This window comes from Sebastes fasciatus, chromosome 7, assembly GCF_043250625.1.
Source record: "Sebastes fasciatus isolate fSebFas1 chromosome 7, fSebFas1.pri, whole genome shotgun sequence".
Classification (NCBI taxonomy): domain Eukaryota; kingdom Metazoa; phylum Chordata; class Actinopteri; order Perciformes; family Sebastidae; genus Sebastes; species Sebastes fasciatus.
Window position 1 is genome coordinate 9,105,789 of NC_133801.1, and position 18,135 is coordinate 9,123,923.

Below are 18,135 nucleotides of genomic sequence, written 5' to 3' on the forward strand. Positions count from 1 at the left end.
GTTCAGTCAGCACCTGGACTTCTGTTCTGTTCTGGTCCTAGTGTCTCTGAGGCATCAGCTCCTTCATATCAACCCTCTGTCCAATCTGTGCTGTGTGTCATTCAAGAGCTTCAGTATGATGTTACAAAATCCATCCAAAACAAACAATAATTGAATATGGGCGTCATTAAAAGGATCATGTGAAAGCTTCTTCTAATAAAAATGCTCCTGCTCAGCAGCTGACTCTAAACTACCTGGAAGTTGTTGCTTTAGCATATTAGCTCACCACAGCACCAGCGTTTCCTCTGTGATCCTCACACAATGTTTTCAAAGACACTAAAGCAAATAAAGTACATTCACAAACTTGCTGAGCTGAAACAAATTGTTATACAGCGGTACTGTTTAAGATAAACGTTATTCAAAAATGTGAATGAGTCGACATCTGCTAAAAGATTCAGAATCAGACCGAGCTTTGAGAGCCAGAGTAACAGTTTTCATGAGCATCAAATATGTAAATATGAGCATCAATATGAGCATGTATTTCATGTTCCTCTTGTTGAATGGTGTTTGATAAAAGTTGATAGTTCCTCTTTTCACAGATAAAAATTACTGTGATCAACTTGAATTTCTTCCAGTTACAACAGAGGCCAGCAATTACAAGATTTCATGGCAAAAAATGTATTGAAATATGAACTGAAACATGTCAAACCACTCCTCCAACTAGCTCTCTGTCTGTCAATATGCTATAACCTTCAAAGTATGCATATAGCAAATATAAAGGAAGGGTATTTAGTTTTCTTTTGGTGCAAATATTACTGTTTGGGAAATATTGAATATGCAGATGGAGAGCAAACGAGTTGCTTATGCTGCAGGACTGATTTCGCAAGTTTCTCTGGATATGTTGCTCTTTCAGTTATGAAAACTGAGCAGTTAGTCAGTTAGTTTGTGAAGAAGAAAACTATTTGCAGCCACCATCCAAACCAACAGGGTGGAGTGTTTTATTCTAAAAGAGTATGGGTTGGAATATTACTAAAAAAGACTATTATCATATCCAAAGACAAACATACAACAGATTCTACAAGCACAGACACAAACAGACTCACAGACCAAACAAGACGACCTCATTAACCAGATGAGCTGCATGATGTTCATCCAGTCATCTGGATCATGTGTAGACAGATGAAGGAGGGTCTCTGTGTTCCAGCGGGTCACAAGAGGGTTCAAACTGACCAGCGGCTCACTTCTGTTTCCAGCAGCGACCCTGAAGACCTGATAGTGTTTGATCACTTCAACTGATTTCCTCATGAAGTCAAACCGAGCAGCTGATCGATCGCTGCGTTGCTTCTGTCACCACTCCATTACCAAACACTCACTATTCATTTTACTGCTGCTGCACTGACAGCCATGGAGAGCTTCATCACTTACTGCTGACATTTAATTACACAAGTAGAGACGTGAGAGAAGATCCTCCATCCTCCTTTTCATCCTACTACCATCATCTCTCCTGCTCACTAAATGTTTTACTTCTTTACTTCTTCCTTCTCTCTTCATCCACGTGTATCCCACACTCTTTCTCTCTCATCCACCTCACACACACACACACTTCACACTAACAGGCTCCTTGCCAGCATAAGAGCAGTGCCAAATAGAATCCAATAGGTCAAGACTGACTGATCCAATCTATGATGTAGACATCATGGGTCAAAGTGAAAATAGATGTGTGTGTGTGTGTGTGTGTGTGTGTGTGTGAAGATATTGAGGTATTTCAAGTAGACTTAGAACAGAAAATGACATATAAATACATGCATTAGACAATATACACAAGCTAACTTGTGTCCTATCACATGTGCAAACTGAACTGAACACACACACACACACACATATAATGTCAGTGGAGTTGACTGTCCAGCAGGCTCCACATGTGTGCACTGGGCTGAGAGGAGACTCTGTACTGAGGCTGCTCTCTTCTCTCTCCGTGTCACACACTGCTACTGTACATGAAGACTGCTGTCAGATCAGCTCAGCTCCACTCACAACACTAACTTTATTCACAGCAAACAGCTCTACTGGAACACACAACAGCACAAAGTCCCAGCATGAGGAGCTCTCTCAGTCTCATGTCGGGTGTTTTGAGGAAAGGAGAAGTCACTTCTTCACATACCTTCACAACTCGAGACAGCAGCAGACGGACAGACAGCAGAAGCACAATAAACATCCAGGGTAGCTGTCATTTCCCCTCTCTCTCTTAACTCCGGTGTTTCCTATAGTGGAAAACGTCCGGACATGAAATGGAAAAAAAGGAATGAATGAAACGCTCCCTTGCCTTGAAATCCAAAGAGGAAAGCGACGCCGGGGATCAACACGGTGTGTATCCAGAAGTAAAGCATGGTGTCCTTCTTTAACCAGCCGATAAAAGCTCCAAGCTGTGTCCAAAGAAGCTCCGTCTCCAGCGGCTAGTGTCCAGAAGAGAAAGCGCTGCGGAGGAAGGAATCCCAGTCTGAGGAACACAGGAGCTGCTGGAGACTCTGACTGACTCTGCTGCTGCTGCTGATGATGATGATGCGGCTGCTTTCACACGGACAGTAGCGACCCCTACCGACACCCTCACCCACAGAGACATAGAGACAGAGAGACTGTGTGTGTGTGTGTGTGTGTGTGTGTGTGTGTGTGTGTGTGTGTGTGTGTGTGTGTGTGTGTGTGTGTGTGTGTGTGTGTGTGTGTGTGTGTGTGTGTGTGTGTGTGTGCGTGGGTGTGTGTGTGTGCGTGGTCAATGTGTTTCTACTAAAGCAGCGTGTCGTGGTTGAGCACTGACAGCAGGACTAATGTGAACTAATCCAACACATTTCATTCAGCATCACAACCAGGAGGTTTCACATCGAGGCTCTCACTCTTTCTACCTCTCAGCAGATTTACTGCTGGACAGGGAAGCAAGTCACGTGTTTGTTAGTCAACAATGTGTCACTATTTTTTTTGTTTTGTTATTTTATTAACATTCAATCTCAGGTGGAGAGTCAACAGCGGATACTGATGTCTGTGTTATGAGATATACATGGCTCACAAATATCTCCTCAGGCTAGGATGAAGACTCGTCTTTATCAGATATTAAGACAACATTGGCATGGGAATGTTTTTAGCCCCCTTGTTGTACAGCTGACTCCCAGAAAAGTTCCTTTTTGTTCCCCCATTTGTCTTTAGATAGTTCTCTTTTAATGCAAATGTTAGTGCTTTTAGTGTTTGTGAATTGTATTTTATCTGTATTTGTGTCTGTTTCTGCAACTTTGTGTTCTTGCTGCTGACCGTCTTGACCAGGTCTCCCTTGGAAAAGAGGTTATTAATCTCAATGGGACTAACCTGGTTAAATAAAAAATATATATATTTAAACCTGTAATATTAACTGACACTAATATTGAGTGGTTTAAAATACATAGTGGTACATTTATTGACTTTTCCTTCAGCCAGACAGAAAGGAAAGAACATAAATGAGTCACAAGTATCTTCCTTTATATTTATAATAACATGAACTGAGAACAAAAAGTGAAGATGGCTGCCCGTATGGAATATTTGCACTTCAAGAAAAAAGTTATATTTTTGTTTGAATAATATCAGCACCCACATTTTCTACTTTTGATGTGCAATTAAAAAAGTCTTCTTAGATATAGTCTGTCCAGTGCAGTGGTTCCCAACCTTTTTCCTCAAGAGACCCCGTTTCTATCATTGAGTAAACTGATGACCCCTTACTATAAGTGACATTTTTTATGAATATGTCATCATATATGAAATGCATAACAATAAGAGCACAGAACAACTGATAAACTGTACAATTAACCCAAATACTGAACGCAATAACTGCAGGAAGTTTGTATAAAACGAGCGATTTGGATGAATTTTGAGCAGATTATTTCCTGTGAATATTGCATCACAGATGAGTTTTCTTGTTATTTTTGGGAACTTTAAATACAATTCTGTCTGTATTATGTGTTTTTCATGACAAATTCAGTGTTTTCTTTGGTTGCATACTTTCCTAATGCAGGACGAGGCTGTTCAGCAGAGTGTGAATATAGTTTGTGTTCAGGTCTTCACCGTGCCCTTATCCTGTTTATATCTTAAATAATCTAAAAATAACAATTTCATTCAGTTTTCTTCACAGAAATGAACGAAATGCTGAGATATAGGCCAACTGTATATTTAAAAAAAGTTGTCTTACACTTCTTAAAATCAAGAAGGTCTCACGACCCCCCGTGTGGGGACCGGGCCCCTCAGGCAGAGAACCAGTGTTCTAGTTCATCTATAGGAGCTGCTTAGTCCCGTTTGTACCAATATGTGTTGGAGTTCATAGTGAAGACAGTCTAGTTGGTCTCACTGGAGGAAGCAGCTATCTGTGTACATACTGTGTGGTGTTTTACCCCAAAGAAATCCTGACAGTATAGATTTATTACACTTAGTTCTCAGAGAGCCACAGAAGCTGTTGCTTTAATTTCCATATTTAACTCCAGCTGCAGTGAGAGCTTCTACACAACACATAACTTTTTTTTAATCTGAATATATTTCTACTAAGAACTGATGGTGAGGTTTTACCTCCAGACTTGCCAACATTAAAGCTTTAGTGAGTATCAAATTCAGAAATATCCTCCCATGTTAATTATTAAAGCCGACATCTCCAAACGTCCGCAGATCACACTGGAATGATCTGGATGCAGAGATAACAGCAGCCCTGCTCATATGGGTCAACAGTTGATCAGTGTTATCTGTTCAACACGATATGATTGAATTATAGACTCAAGTGACTGTTTCATAAAGAAGCTAATGGTTCATGAATCACTGCTAAATCATATAACATCTGGGTGTGTTTTCACTTCCCAACACAGCGGCAGCCCTGCTCAGTAAACAGCAGTTAGCAGCAGCAGTAATGATACGTTTCATTGTTGGACTGTTCTGTTCAGTAAACGGCTGCACAGTCGTCACTCAGAGAGATAAACTGATGATTTAATGCTCATAATAATAATAAAGTTTGTCCACCAGGTGTTATATTACTATATTAATTGGTCTTTGGATCTTTGCCCTCACACAGAAGAAACTCTGCTGCTTAGAGCTACATTTTCTATTATATTTGTATTTTCCTAATTTGTGCTCTCAGTTTTGTTGCCTTTTAGTTTCCATCTGTGTTTGGCTTCCACCCGCGAGACCTTCTGACACAGGTGGACTGTGTTTGGAGGGTTTATTTACATTCCCCACCTGTTTCTGTCACACCGCTCATTTGTATTTGAGGCTCAGAGGAGATGAATGCTGTTTTCATCATAACACGCCAGCAGCAAGAGAAACAAAGCAAAGGTTAGACTGAATCCCATCAAAACAACGTGATGAAAAATAGAGTTTGTTGTCAGAGGAGTGAGACTGTTGATTCTCAGAGATCGAGTCAAGTCTTGTTTCATGTTTAAGTCAAACTGCAAAAGTCACCAGTCAGGTGGATGACATGTAAATGATTTCTGCACACACACACACACACACACTGCGTGCTGACAGAATCATAATGTCGATCTTCAGTCTGAGCCACATCAGTTAACGCACTGTAATCACAGACCATCTCGCAGCCCACTGGGTGAATCATATACACAGTATGAACATGTCATAATTCATTTAGATACAGACTGAGAGAAGGCAGAAAATCTGTTTGAATGATGCAACAAACTGCATAAATATGCAAAACGTCCCACATTCGACTCTATAATGAGTCATGATGTGAAGGAAATGATTTTGCATTAGCTAGTGCCACTGATATCTTTGCAAAATACTAAAATCTTGCCAATGTTGGAAGAAGACATTAACATCATATGATGCAAGAAACGAGGCAAATGTCCCAGTTTATATCCGTCTATAATGTGAGACAGTTTCTCCAGCTGTCACAGTGCTGCGTCACCACAGACATCACCACTGTAGGTGAAAACACGTGCTCCTCATTACAGTCCCTCATTAGAGAGACACGTTCTGATTCATTTTACAGAGTGCAGTCCACTCATGTCTTATCATACTGAACACTGAGTTCAAAGCTCCTGACCTCTAAGTGTTTTGATCCATAATTCATTTCCAGCCCACAGTGTTTCTGTCCTCCAGCAAACCTCTGGATGTCAGTGTGAAACACTCAAGATAATGTGGGTGAATTTGGGGCTGCGTTGACTCTGAGGTAAATATATGAGATCACTATGAGGAGGAATGAGACGAGGAAATATGTACATCGTCCAGGATACACTCTCAGATCATGTGGCAAGCTTAATGCAACGTGAGCTTTACTTTAATATAGCTCAACTATACTCCAGAGACAGAGATGATCTAAACATAGAGATAAAAGGGGAAAGACAAGGAAGAAGAGAGAGGCAGAACATGATGGAGGTAGAGGCCAAACAAAAGGCAGATAAATACACCAGAAGAGGTGATTGAATAAAGATGAAGTGATCTCTGATGATTCCCATCTAGACATCTGTGACTCTGCATCACTCTGTCTCCCACCAGAGACTCTCAGCTTTGATTCTTCTTCCCTGTAGGGACTCGATGAACAACGGTCCAGAAACAAAACTGCTTCACTGGTTGCATGTACAAGATTCCTGTTAATATCTCTGGTAAAATCCTGTGGAGAGTAACATTCAGTGGCCTCTGTAGTCTCTATAGACTAACTGAGTGACATCCTCCTGAGTCTCCTGTTGGCTCTGTTGAACCTGTTGGGGCGGGATAAATTACACCTCAATCAATCCTATTGGTTGATTAAAATTTGTGACCTAATAAATTCCCATCAAAGCTCGGCCTACTTTCAACCTGAGCAGAGGTCTGATCAGCCATATTAACTGAGAACACCTGTGTGGGTGTAGAGAGGCTTTAAGTTCCTCTTTAAACTGTCAAACTGGAGTCCAGTGAGTTGATCCGTCCTCCCAGTCAGCACCATGGACAGAGACAGAGCAACAGCAGAGCACAGAGCTGGGTTCACTGTTGAACACTGCTGTTGTCACTACATTAATGAACAACTAGCAGTGATTTAATTTCTGAAAATATTACTTAAAATGGCACAGCACATTAGCAATTATCTGTGTAACCATATATTTCTGTTATGCATACTTGCTTCACTTTAAAGACAAAGTTAGTTCGGTTTTTGTTACTTTCTCTGTTCACTTTTTGCCTCAACATTTGGACTGCCCACTTCCCCTGCACTGCAGTACTGTTCACATCTAACTCCACTGTTGGCCCAAATATACTCCTCCATCGATACACATGCTGTATGCCAGCTGCTTCTTTTCACCTGCCAGAGAGGAGCTTCACCAGGGCATAATGCACTACATTCACACTGCACATGTGTGAACAAAGGTAAACTAGTTCATATGCTGGAGGAAAGGTCAGGGGTCATCCTTTGAGTATAAATATCTACAGAAATCCAGTTTGCAGGCCCGACTCTCTCCAGTTACTGTAAAATGTAATGAGTCTGAAAGTGAAAGTTTACTGCTAGACTTTCCATCCATCAAGTATCAGGATGCAGCTCAGAAAAGATCTGTATCGATCTAACTTCTAAATCTGACACCACATTACGCAGCACTCTGTCCACTCCGAGCCGTGACCTCCAGAAGTGGATCATTTACAGTAAAGTTGCAGATACTCTGTGCTACTTGTACTCCGACACTAATGACTGTTGGAGCTCCAGTTTCCTCTGCTGTTGGTCTCTGTCCTGAATAAAGAGCTCCTTTGTCTATTTCTAGTGACTCCATCCCAGTGGTTTCCATCACAGCAGACCTCCAGCTGATTACCTGGGACTCTGCGGAGAGCGTTGATTTATGACTGTTTTGCTCTCATTATACTTGAGCTCTCTGCTGCAACGCTGCAGCTCTCAGCTGGCACGCAAACGAGGGGAAGCTTCCCTAAAGACTTTGGTTTGATAACAGTTTCCCTCTGACAGAGAGCCAAATGTCTGTAGAGCAGAGCATCACTTTCTGGTTCAGATCCAGTTAAAAGTGCGTTGGTCTCTGTCACTGGGTCTTTATTCCCCGGAGAGAACTGGATCTCACTGCTAACAGAAGTATTCCTGAATGCCCAGGCAGGGAGAAGAGAAGTGAGACTGCTGTTTATCTACAAAAAATACAATTAATGAAGAGTTAATAGAAAGGCAGTAATTAGGAAAATTATCTTTCCACCTCACTACCTCTCCATTAGAGTAGTTCCTCTGCTGCGAGCAGAGAGCCAATAGCTGCAGTGTCTATTCATAGATGAGTTAGAAGAGGGAGGAAGATGATTGACAGCCAGTTAAAAAAAGAACAATGGGATTTTGTCTGGACTGCTGGTGTCAGTGTTCAGCCGTCTGGAACAACAACAATACATCAAGAAAAAACAGCCACCGAGGTGGTGCATCATCGGTTCATAAATAACTCTCTTATGATCCCATATATCAATTAATAACAAAAGATAAAGATATAGTTATGACAAAAAGTTGTTGGACAGATGTTCTGAGTGAAGAGATGCTTTGCCTTCATACAACAGAAGAAATGTCTTCACAGTGGATTTAATACAATTCACTGGCCACTGGCAATAATTCTACCGTTGTAGATATACCGATATAAATTTTGAATGCTGTCAGCCAATCAGAAGCAAACATTTGATGTTCACGATAAAAACAGCTACAAAATTACGCCATTACAAGCTAAAGTAATTTACAGGCTGCCAGAAAACATTCTGCAGGACTGCAATCATACAAATGTGTCACCAGCATCAGTCGACATGTGGCAGAACTGTAACCGTAGAAACATCTGCAGCTACAGTAGCATCCATGTGTTACACTTCAAACATTAACAAAGACAGACAGATGAGGGGATAATTGATCTTTTCATCATCTGGAATGAGGTATTTGTCTGCAGTTATAATCTTGTTCTTCTGTTAATGAACAATAAATGTGACACTGCACTGGATGAAATAACACGAATGAGTTGCAGCTGGTTAAACTCAACAGATTCCCATATACTAGGATATAGTATATACTACATTATGGCAGCAGAGAAGGAGGTGAAGGAGGTGCTGATGATCCCCTGCGTCTCCTCATAGCAGCAATGCTAATTACAGACTAATTATTCTCACACTTAACTGAATTAATTGTCTAATTGTGTCTCATATTGTTCATTAATGTCTCTGACTCTCCGTAGCCGACAGAGCCGACTAACAGAACTGTTTATCCCCCGTGTGCTACATCACAGGCTGCTGGCCAGGTTTGATAAATCAAACTTTACTGTGGCCTGTCGGTAAACATGACATCACAACCCCAGTTGTTATTCTCTGTTTCGTTAGCAGAGCTAAACTGAAGCTAATTGTGTGGTCTGGCAGGTAAATTGAGGCTGTGTGTTTTCAAACTCAAATAAAAGGGCTGCTTCTGGCACAGCAGGTGTTCTTATCCAACATTTACCGACAATAATTACTCCAGACCTCGGTGAGCTTTCCTCTCAAATAACAATCACTCCATCAGCATAGAGTCACACAGTATCAGCTGTTTAACAGAACAGGACCAGAGTACTGAGGAGTCATCTTCCCTGATCCATCCCGTCTGTCTCGCTCACATCCTGTAAGACCTTCTGCTTGTCAATAAGTCCACCATCATAAATGATTATCCTCCTCCTTTACAGTGTGTTCATTCTAAAAACAGCATGTGTGACGCCATAATCCTCAGTGAGAACTGGACATGATGTGCAGCTGTTGCTATTCAGGATGGAGAAAACCAGGAGACAGAAACAGAGAGAGACAAAGACATGATCAGACATCAGGTATGAACTGAATCATCTTCTAACCAGGACAGTGAAGCGATTCAATTAGGTAGAAGGTCCAAACAATTAGGTAGAAGGTCCAAACATGTGAGAGTACTATCAGAGGTCTGAGAGTAGTATTGAATATGGATGAAGAGACAAAGGTGGTAGGTTTACTTCACTCCAGCCAATCCAGTTGCTGGAAAACGTTTACAGATCAGTTCTATTCCCAATCAACTCCATTAAGAGGAGCAAGAGTGAATTGTGTAGGTGGAAAAATGCTGAAAATGACTTTGAACAGAGATAAGTTGAATAGTTCACAGAGAAAATGAAAGCATATGTGACAAAGGGAAGAGGAGGAACTACGAGGACAGAGAGAAAGAACATTTTGTACAAATCTCACAAAGAAAAGCTCTTGAAATGTGTGAGGACGGCGCGTAAGAACTGAGAGAGAGCGATGTAGAAGAGACACTTTCAAATCCAACAGTGATTCAGCATCATTAGTTCAAACTGAAAGAAAATGCTCTCTGACGAGATGTTCTCTATAGAACTTGTCATTGCCATTCTGTTGCTAGGGGCAACAGCTTTGGTCCAAGTTCACTTCCTGTCAACTGCTGCATTAACAAACATTGCAACAGGAAATACAAAGGAGCCAATTTAGAAAGGTTATGTTGTCAAGTTTTAAAAAAGGAAACGTTACTAAGTCATTGCAAAAAAATGAAATGTCAACTATAACTCATAAATAGACCCTGAGTGAGCACATAGTGTGAAATATTGGCTAACGTACAGTTTTTATGGCATGATGAAAATACTTCTTTACATCATGAGTACATTAGATCTGTGATGTCCATGATGTCTCTTTGTTCCTGTTGCAAACCCAGCAGTGTGTTCATATATCTATGATGTCATGTAGTCCATGCAGGGTGATCTAGTTCACTGTTTCTCTCAACTATTTTGTCCTAAAATTAACAACCAGCAAATCCAGCTCTGCCCTGTACTTCCCCACACATCCTTCTTCAAACACTGTGGTTGACTCTCCAGTGATTCATATGACACAACCAGTTCAGTCTGAGCTGAATCCAGTTCAGACACAGTCAACAGAGACAAAACCCTGACTGACAGAGCGTCTCCTCCTCTCCTCCCCTCTCTCTGTCCTCCTCTATTCTCTCACTGCTGCACTCAGTGGATTGGCTGGTTGTTAGCTAGTGGAACTAAAGTTATTTTAAGTCATTGTACTGTTGAAAGAGGCGGTGATGAACTGATCTCAGACTTGCTACGGGATACTTTACGGAGAAGGAGAACAATTTGGTTTTGGGTGAGGCATCACTTAGATGATGTTCTCTAACAGCTGCACCAGCACAGAGGAATAAACTGCATCGATGGTTATTCATCACAAATCATGCAGAATTATCAGTTTGATGTTTTTGTTGTTGAACCAACAGCGCTAGGGGAGCTAAAAATTAAACTCAGCTGTGAAGAGTTTCCATTGTTCCTTATGAATCAGAGGATTTTGAAAAAGATAAAATGAACGCGTTATTCTGATGACTGAACATGAATGCCACAGTAGAAAATTAGAAAGATTCAAATGAGTAAAAATCAGTGAGAGGTGAGGACGAGTAAACAGAGGAGCAGGTGGTAGAATAAAAGAATAAATAGGAGGAAACGGAGGAGGGTGAGATAAAGATGACAAAATGTTGTGTATCAATAGAAGCCTAGAAAGGATCACTGGTTTTCCAGATATGCGCCAATTAAAATAAGCAGCCAAATCATAAAATACCATCTGCACATAACATTTTTGAAAAACATAATTAAAAAGAAATGATGAATGATGTTGATTCAAGATTAGAAAAAAGAAAAATGTCAAATTATCTTTCACATGACAATCTTCACACCTGGAAGCATTAAGAAAATGTAATAATCAATGAACGTTTTCAGTCAAATATCACCAAACAGCTGTGATGGATGCTATTTAAAGCTCTCTGAATCAGTCAGGGCAGACAGCAGGACAGTGACAATGACATGACTGGAGGAGACGTGAAGCATTGTCCTGGTTTAAAGGACAGAAGATGGAGGTCAGTCTGTGTGTGGTTGATGTGTCTGTGGAGTCTGGTGGAGAAGAGACAGAGAGAGCCGAGGTCCAAACACTGACAGGACACAAGAGAGCAGATCCAGCCCTCTGGCTCTGACAGAAGACAGGCTGGGACGGAGGACACATGTCCAGCTTTGGATCAGATATAGGAGGACATGGAGAGATATGAGAGGACAGGACCAAGGACTGAACACTGAGGGGACACACATCATCCCCCTGGTTTACTAAGAGAACAAACAGTGACTTCACAGTGTCACAAAGGTCACATCATGTGAGGATGTCGCCTTCATTTAAACTGAGGACTGCAGGGTATCTGGCCTACATGAGACACATTTACATAGAACTGTTTTGTTATATTAAAGTCTAAACTTCACACTCAGACTCTCTAGGCTCTCCTGGTAGAAGTAAAAGCCAATCTAGTTCCTATTATCAGCTGATTTAATGTTCATTTTCTCCACTATGAACGGTCATCAGCTCACCACCTGCTGGACTACAGTGTTGATCAGCTCAGCAGACGTGTTGTGATCTAATAGGATCAGACAGCGGTGAGACACACGGGATAAAAACAGCTCTGATCCGACCAGAGTAGCTGAACTGGAAACAGTTCATACAGATTCCTGCTGTCTTGATGTCATGACCACTAACAGAGAAACACACAGATTTGTGCAGTAGCTGCAGCTGCACTTGTTCTCATCCGTCTTGGCTTTAAAAAGGAGCAGAAAAGTTAATTCTTGACCAAAGAAAACAACACGAGAACACACATGAGAATTCTTAAAATTGCTCTGGATGAAATCATAACAGCTGCTGAGCTAACGTGTGAACAAATCCATCTCTATGGCAACTGAGTAAAGCCCATCTGCAGATGAAGACCATCTGATATGGTTGGGAGCTCCAGAAGAAGCTACTAAGTGGACCTTTAGTTGGGAGTGTTTTGTTAGACTATTACTGGGGTCAAAAGTGAACTTTTATGCTTGATCATAATGTTATTTAGAAGTCAGGATTAATAAGAAATATCAGCCCCAATATGCAAATATACATATCAGACATGAAGGAAAACATTGCCTTTCATTCAATATATTAAAAACTCAACAGGTGGTTCCACTTCAAGCTTTAACCAACTGTATGTATCAGACTGTGTGTTGCAATATCTTCAAATAGTTCCCAACTTGTCCTTCCTCCACCCATTTGTCTCCATCCCTCTGTCTGTTCTCATGCAGACTCACTCCTTCCACACTAATGAGCAGTTTCCAATACTGTCTTTATGTCCATCTCCCTTTTCATGCCAGTATATTCAACATACATACACTACAAATGCAGCATTTAGCATATATGCACACATTACAGAAAATAAATGTAATTTCTACATGTTCCTAAAGTCAAACACAAACACATTCTTGTTATTTCTCAGGCAAACACATGCACACACCTTCCTCCAGACTGTCTCCACTGCTGCTCTCTGGGAAAATAACTCGTCACCACGTTGTTCCTCCAAATATTACTGATTGTTAATGTATGCAAGATGATTTGTCTGCAAACTGACACACATCACATTACACATTCTCCACCTGCTTTGTGGTTGTGTAAAGGAGTGTGTGAAGTGTGGAGGCGGTCGTCACAGTGACTGACTTCTCCTCTCTGCTCGGTTCCACTCAGCTGCCCGTCACTGACTCTTCATAACAAAGAGTTGGAGGTTAGAGATCTATTTACTGAAGCTGGAGCTTTTAACAGTCCACATTATGACAAACAGTGTGAACTGTACAACTGATGAAGAAGAGCGTCAACAATCTGAGGAAGGCAGCGAGGTATCGGTCTGATCCTTCAGACCTCTCTGAGCTAAACACACCAGCAGCCTGAGTGATGAAGCTCTGCTCCTCTTCAGTTTGTGTCCTTCAGAAAGTTCCATCTGGAGGTTTTAGTGAATGTGAGAGGACTTATGGTATTATGGGATGACGGGAACACAGAGACACTTTCTGCCTCGGCTGTAGACTTCCAATCAGAGGCAGAAGGATCAGCAGACTCTGTAGATGTTTGAGGTTGGTCATTGGGTGACCTCCGAGTTGTTTTCCTTCTCTAGGATTGTATCAGGTGTAACTTCTTCAGATACTGCTCTTGTTTGTGCTTCTTTCATTTCTATACGATACATACTAGTCTTCAGTAGTCTCTGTTGTAAGATATGATCTGCATTCTGGGAAATGATGTGCCTCTGATGTGTCCTAGTTTCTAGATTATATTCTAAATTCTATCACACTCACACATTCTGTTCCAAACAGAATACTGGAAGTCATTAATAGACACAGACTAGCATCCCCACTCATAACCAGTCATTGGTTTACAGGTCAATAGTCAGTCTCAGGTCTCGACTATAAAATCCAAAGTCAGTCAGTCGGATTCTTCAAACCTTTCTGAACATAACAAGTCAACAGGGTGAGAGATGAAGCTCCTTTTTGCTGTGTCCTTCAAAAAAATGAGAGAGGAACTGAGCGTGAGAGGACTTATTATGGACCGACTGGAACATGAAAACACTTCACAGTCATTTCTAGCAGCACCCAGCAGACAAACAGTCATCAGAAGGCCTCTTCACCTCGCTCTGACAGAGAGATGGAGCCCAGTTCAGACTCTGTTCAACTCTGAAAAACAACCTACTTGAAGACTGCTGCGATGGAAGTCGACTCAACTGCATTACAAAATAGTAAAGGTATCAGACATGACATTTAAACACATTAGGAGCTTTTAAATATTTTAATATGAATATTTTATATTATATAAATGTAAATGTCAAGCTCTTTATATTATTGTCTTTAGCCATGTTGCACCAGCTCAACACTAGTGAACACTGTTCTCTAAACCAGCGGTCCCCAACCCCCGGGCCACGGACCGGTACCGGTCCGTGGGTCATTTGGTACCGGGCCGCACAGAAAGAATAAATAACTTACATTATTTCCGTTTTATTTATTATCTGAATCTGAATGATGTTTTATTTTGAAAAATGACCGGATTCTCTCCGTTACATCGTAGTGATACGTTAACGCTAAAATTTAACCCACAAGCTAGCAAAATGAGTAAAAAACAGACGTCTTTGGAGAGTTTCTTTGGGAAGGGGAAAAGGCCCAGTGAAGAGACAGAAGAAGGGCCAACGACTTCCAAGAAAAAGAAAGCTGCATTTAACAGACAATACCAGGAGTCCTACTTAAAATATGGATTTATCGCGACAGGTGACTCCCACGCACCAAGCCCGCTCTGCATACTATGCGGCGACCGGCTCTCTAATGAGGCAATGAAGCCTTCAAAACTGCTTCGCCACTTGGAGACCAAGCACCCTGCATTAAAAGACAAGCCTTTGGAGTATTTTGAAAGAAAAAAGCGGGAACAAGAAGGACAGAAGCAATTACTGAGGGCCACCACATCAACAAATGCGAGTGCACTGAGAGCATCATACTTGGTGGCTAACCGTATTGCTAAGGCTAAGAAGCCATTCACTATTGGTGAAGAATTGATTCTGCCCGCCACTAAAGACATTTGCCGTGAACTTCTAGGAGAGGCTGCGGTTAAAAAGATAGCACAGGTGCCTCTGTCGGCTAGCACCGTCACTCGGCGCATTGAGGAAATAGCAGAAGACATTGAGACACAATTGTTGGAGAGGATTAATACATCACCGTGGTACTCACTCCAGGTTGACGAGTCTACAGATGTTGACAACAAGGCAATACTACTTGTTTATGTGCGATATCTTTATCAGGAGGATGTGCATGAGGATATGTTATGTGCACTATCGTTGCTAACCAAAACCACAGCCACAGAACTATTCAAGTCGCTGGATGATTATATGTCAGGGAAACTGAAATGGTCCTTTTGTGTCGGCATATGCACAGACGGAGCTGCTGCCATGACCGGACGGCTGTCTGGTTTAACTGCTCGGATTAAGGAGGTTGCACCTGAATGTGAATCTACGCATTGTGTCATTCACAGGGAAATGCTGGCTAGCCGAAAAATGCCACCAGAACTTTCCAGCGTATTGAATGATGTTGTTAAAGTTATTAACCACATCAAAGCACACGCCCTTAACTCGCGCCTGTTTGAGCAGCTTTGTGATGAGATGGACGCGGAGCACAGACGCCTTCTCTTATACACAGAAATAAGATGGTTATCCCGAGGGAAATCGCTGGCCAGAGTGTTTGAGTTACGAGAGCCGCTGCAGAGATTTCTGTCAGAAAAGAAGTCACCGCTGGCAGCACATTTCAGTGACGAGGAATGGGTCGCAAAACTGGCTTACTTGTGCGACATATTCAACCTGCTCAATGAGCTCAATCTGTCACTTCAGGGGAAAATGACAACAGTCTTCAAGCTGGCAGATAAAGTAGCTGCATTTAAAGCCAAACTGGATTTGTGGGGACGGCGCGTGAACAGAGGCATATTGGACATGTTTCAAACATTAGCGGGGATTTTGGGTGAGACTGAGACCGAGCCTTCATTCTCCCAGCTGGTGCACGATCACCTGTCTTTGCTTTTAAAAGAGTTCGAGCGCTACTTCCCAACCACAAAAGACCCACGAACTGCCAAGGAATGGATCCGCGACCCATTTGTCAACAAACCAGGAGAATCCAGCATGTCTGTGCAAGAAGAAGATCAGCTGCTGGAGATCGCAAATGACGGCGGCCTTAAAAGTGTGTTCGAGACAACAACTCTGCCGGTGTTCTGGATTAAAGTCTCGGCAGAATACCCTGAGATCGCCACAACAGCACTGAAAACCCTGTTGCCATTTCCGACATCCTATCTGTGTGAAGCGGGGTTTTCTGCAGTGACAGCAACCAAAACTAAATTACGGAGTAGACTGGACATAAGCAACACACTTCGGGTGTCACTGTCTCCTATTACCCCTAGATGGGACCGTCTCGTTGCAGAGAAACAAGCTCAGGGCTCACATTGATTTAGCGTTATGGTGAGTTAATTTTTTCATGCACTTTATATTCGTTTTTGTGGTGTATCTGTATCTTATTTTTGTAGGCATGTTTAAACGTTACCATAGCGACCAGAGAGCGTTAGGGGGCAGAGAGGATGATACTCATGTTATGTTGTTGGCGCGATGTTAAGAGGACGCTGCTAATAAAGTTGCATATGAGTACACAGTGCATTCACGTTTATTATTATATTTACAATATACCACTGTTTTTATGCCGGTCGTATCATTTTATTTTGTTGTATTTATCCGCCACACCTTGAAGGCCTGTCCGTGAAAATATTGTCTGACGTTAAACCGGTCCTTGGCGCTAAAAAGGTTGGGGACCGCTGCTCTAAACCATGAAATGATCTCCTCTGAACGTCACTGTGACAAATCAAACTGGATCCATCTGGTGTCTCAGTGGAACATCGAGTGCTGAAATGTGTCGGAGGCGGCTGTTGTTGCTACAGTCACAGATGTTATATTAACAAAACAAAGATTAGACTGGGATTGGTGTTTGTGTGTGTTTTGAAACTGTAAATACAGCGATAATTCATGCTGCTGCATTACATGTCGTTATGTAAAAGAAATATGGTGAGGTTTTTTTGGGTTGTTTTTTTTCCCCAGTACATGCACACTTCACAACTGGCCTAAAGACGGAGTGAGATGCAACATTTACAGAGTGATCCCTGCTTTAAACAGGTGGAGGACATCTCCTCACACTGCATTAATCAGCAACATCAACACACAGTGGATTATGGGACACTGTGGACAAGATATGATTGTGTCCTTTATATTGAGCAGAATTTCTCAGCTGCATTTGGAGGAACCTCTAAAAAGAGACAGGTCCTAGCAGGAAATAACAGCAGGTGTGATTAATAACATTAACGATGGCTGCATTTCAGTCAGCAGAACAATCGTTAGTGTTGTTTAGTGACACCTGAGATTCTCCTGCTTTGACAGGTCAAAACGTCTGATAGGAACACAGCTACAGTCTGATAACCAGGCTTCATTGACAGAAATTACTGGCAGCACACAGACAACACAACTCACTTTAGTACCAACTCCAAAAAAGAACAACTTAAGTTTTAACTCACTGATTCTTATTCTCTCTCTATCTTTCTCTGTTAACTGTTGTCTTCACCCTCCTCCACTCTGACCAGTCCCTGCAGCTCTGTCCTCCTGCATGCTGGCTCACACAGTGCTGTGGGAGTGCAGTGTGACCCGGCAGTACAGGATGTCCTCATGCAGCATACAGGACCCAGTTCACACTCAGACCAGAGTTTTCCTTTCTTCCCATCAGGATTCTCCTTGGTTGTTTGTTATGGAACAACAAAGAAAGGTCATCTTTGTAGAAGTCATTGGCTGAACTCACA

General features: G+C 41.9%; 1 protein-coding gene across 3 annotated transcripts in view; it reads right to left on the reverse strand.

Annotated features, from left to right (window-relative positions):
• Positions 1–18,135, reverse strand: part of lsamp (limbic system associated membrane protein) — a 650,892-nt gene that overhangs the window by 484,260 nt on the left and 148,497 nt on the right. Inside the window, exon 1 of one of the 3 annotated variants that reach the window (XM_074641427.1) lies at positions 2,303–2,542. The exons of the other annotated variants lie outside the window; for them this stretch is intronic. Coding sequence (XP_074497528.1) covers positions 2,303–2,366 — 64 coding nt within the window. The 5' untranslated portion in view covers positions 2,367–2,542. Of the gene's footprint in view, positions 1–2,302; positions 2,543–18,135 lie in introns of those variants that run through there. 3 annotated transcript variants of the gene reach the window in all.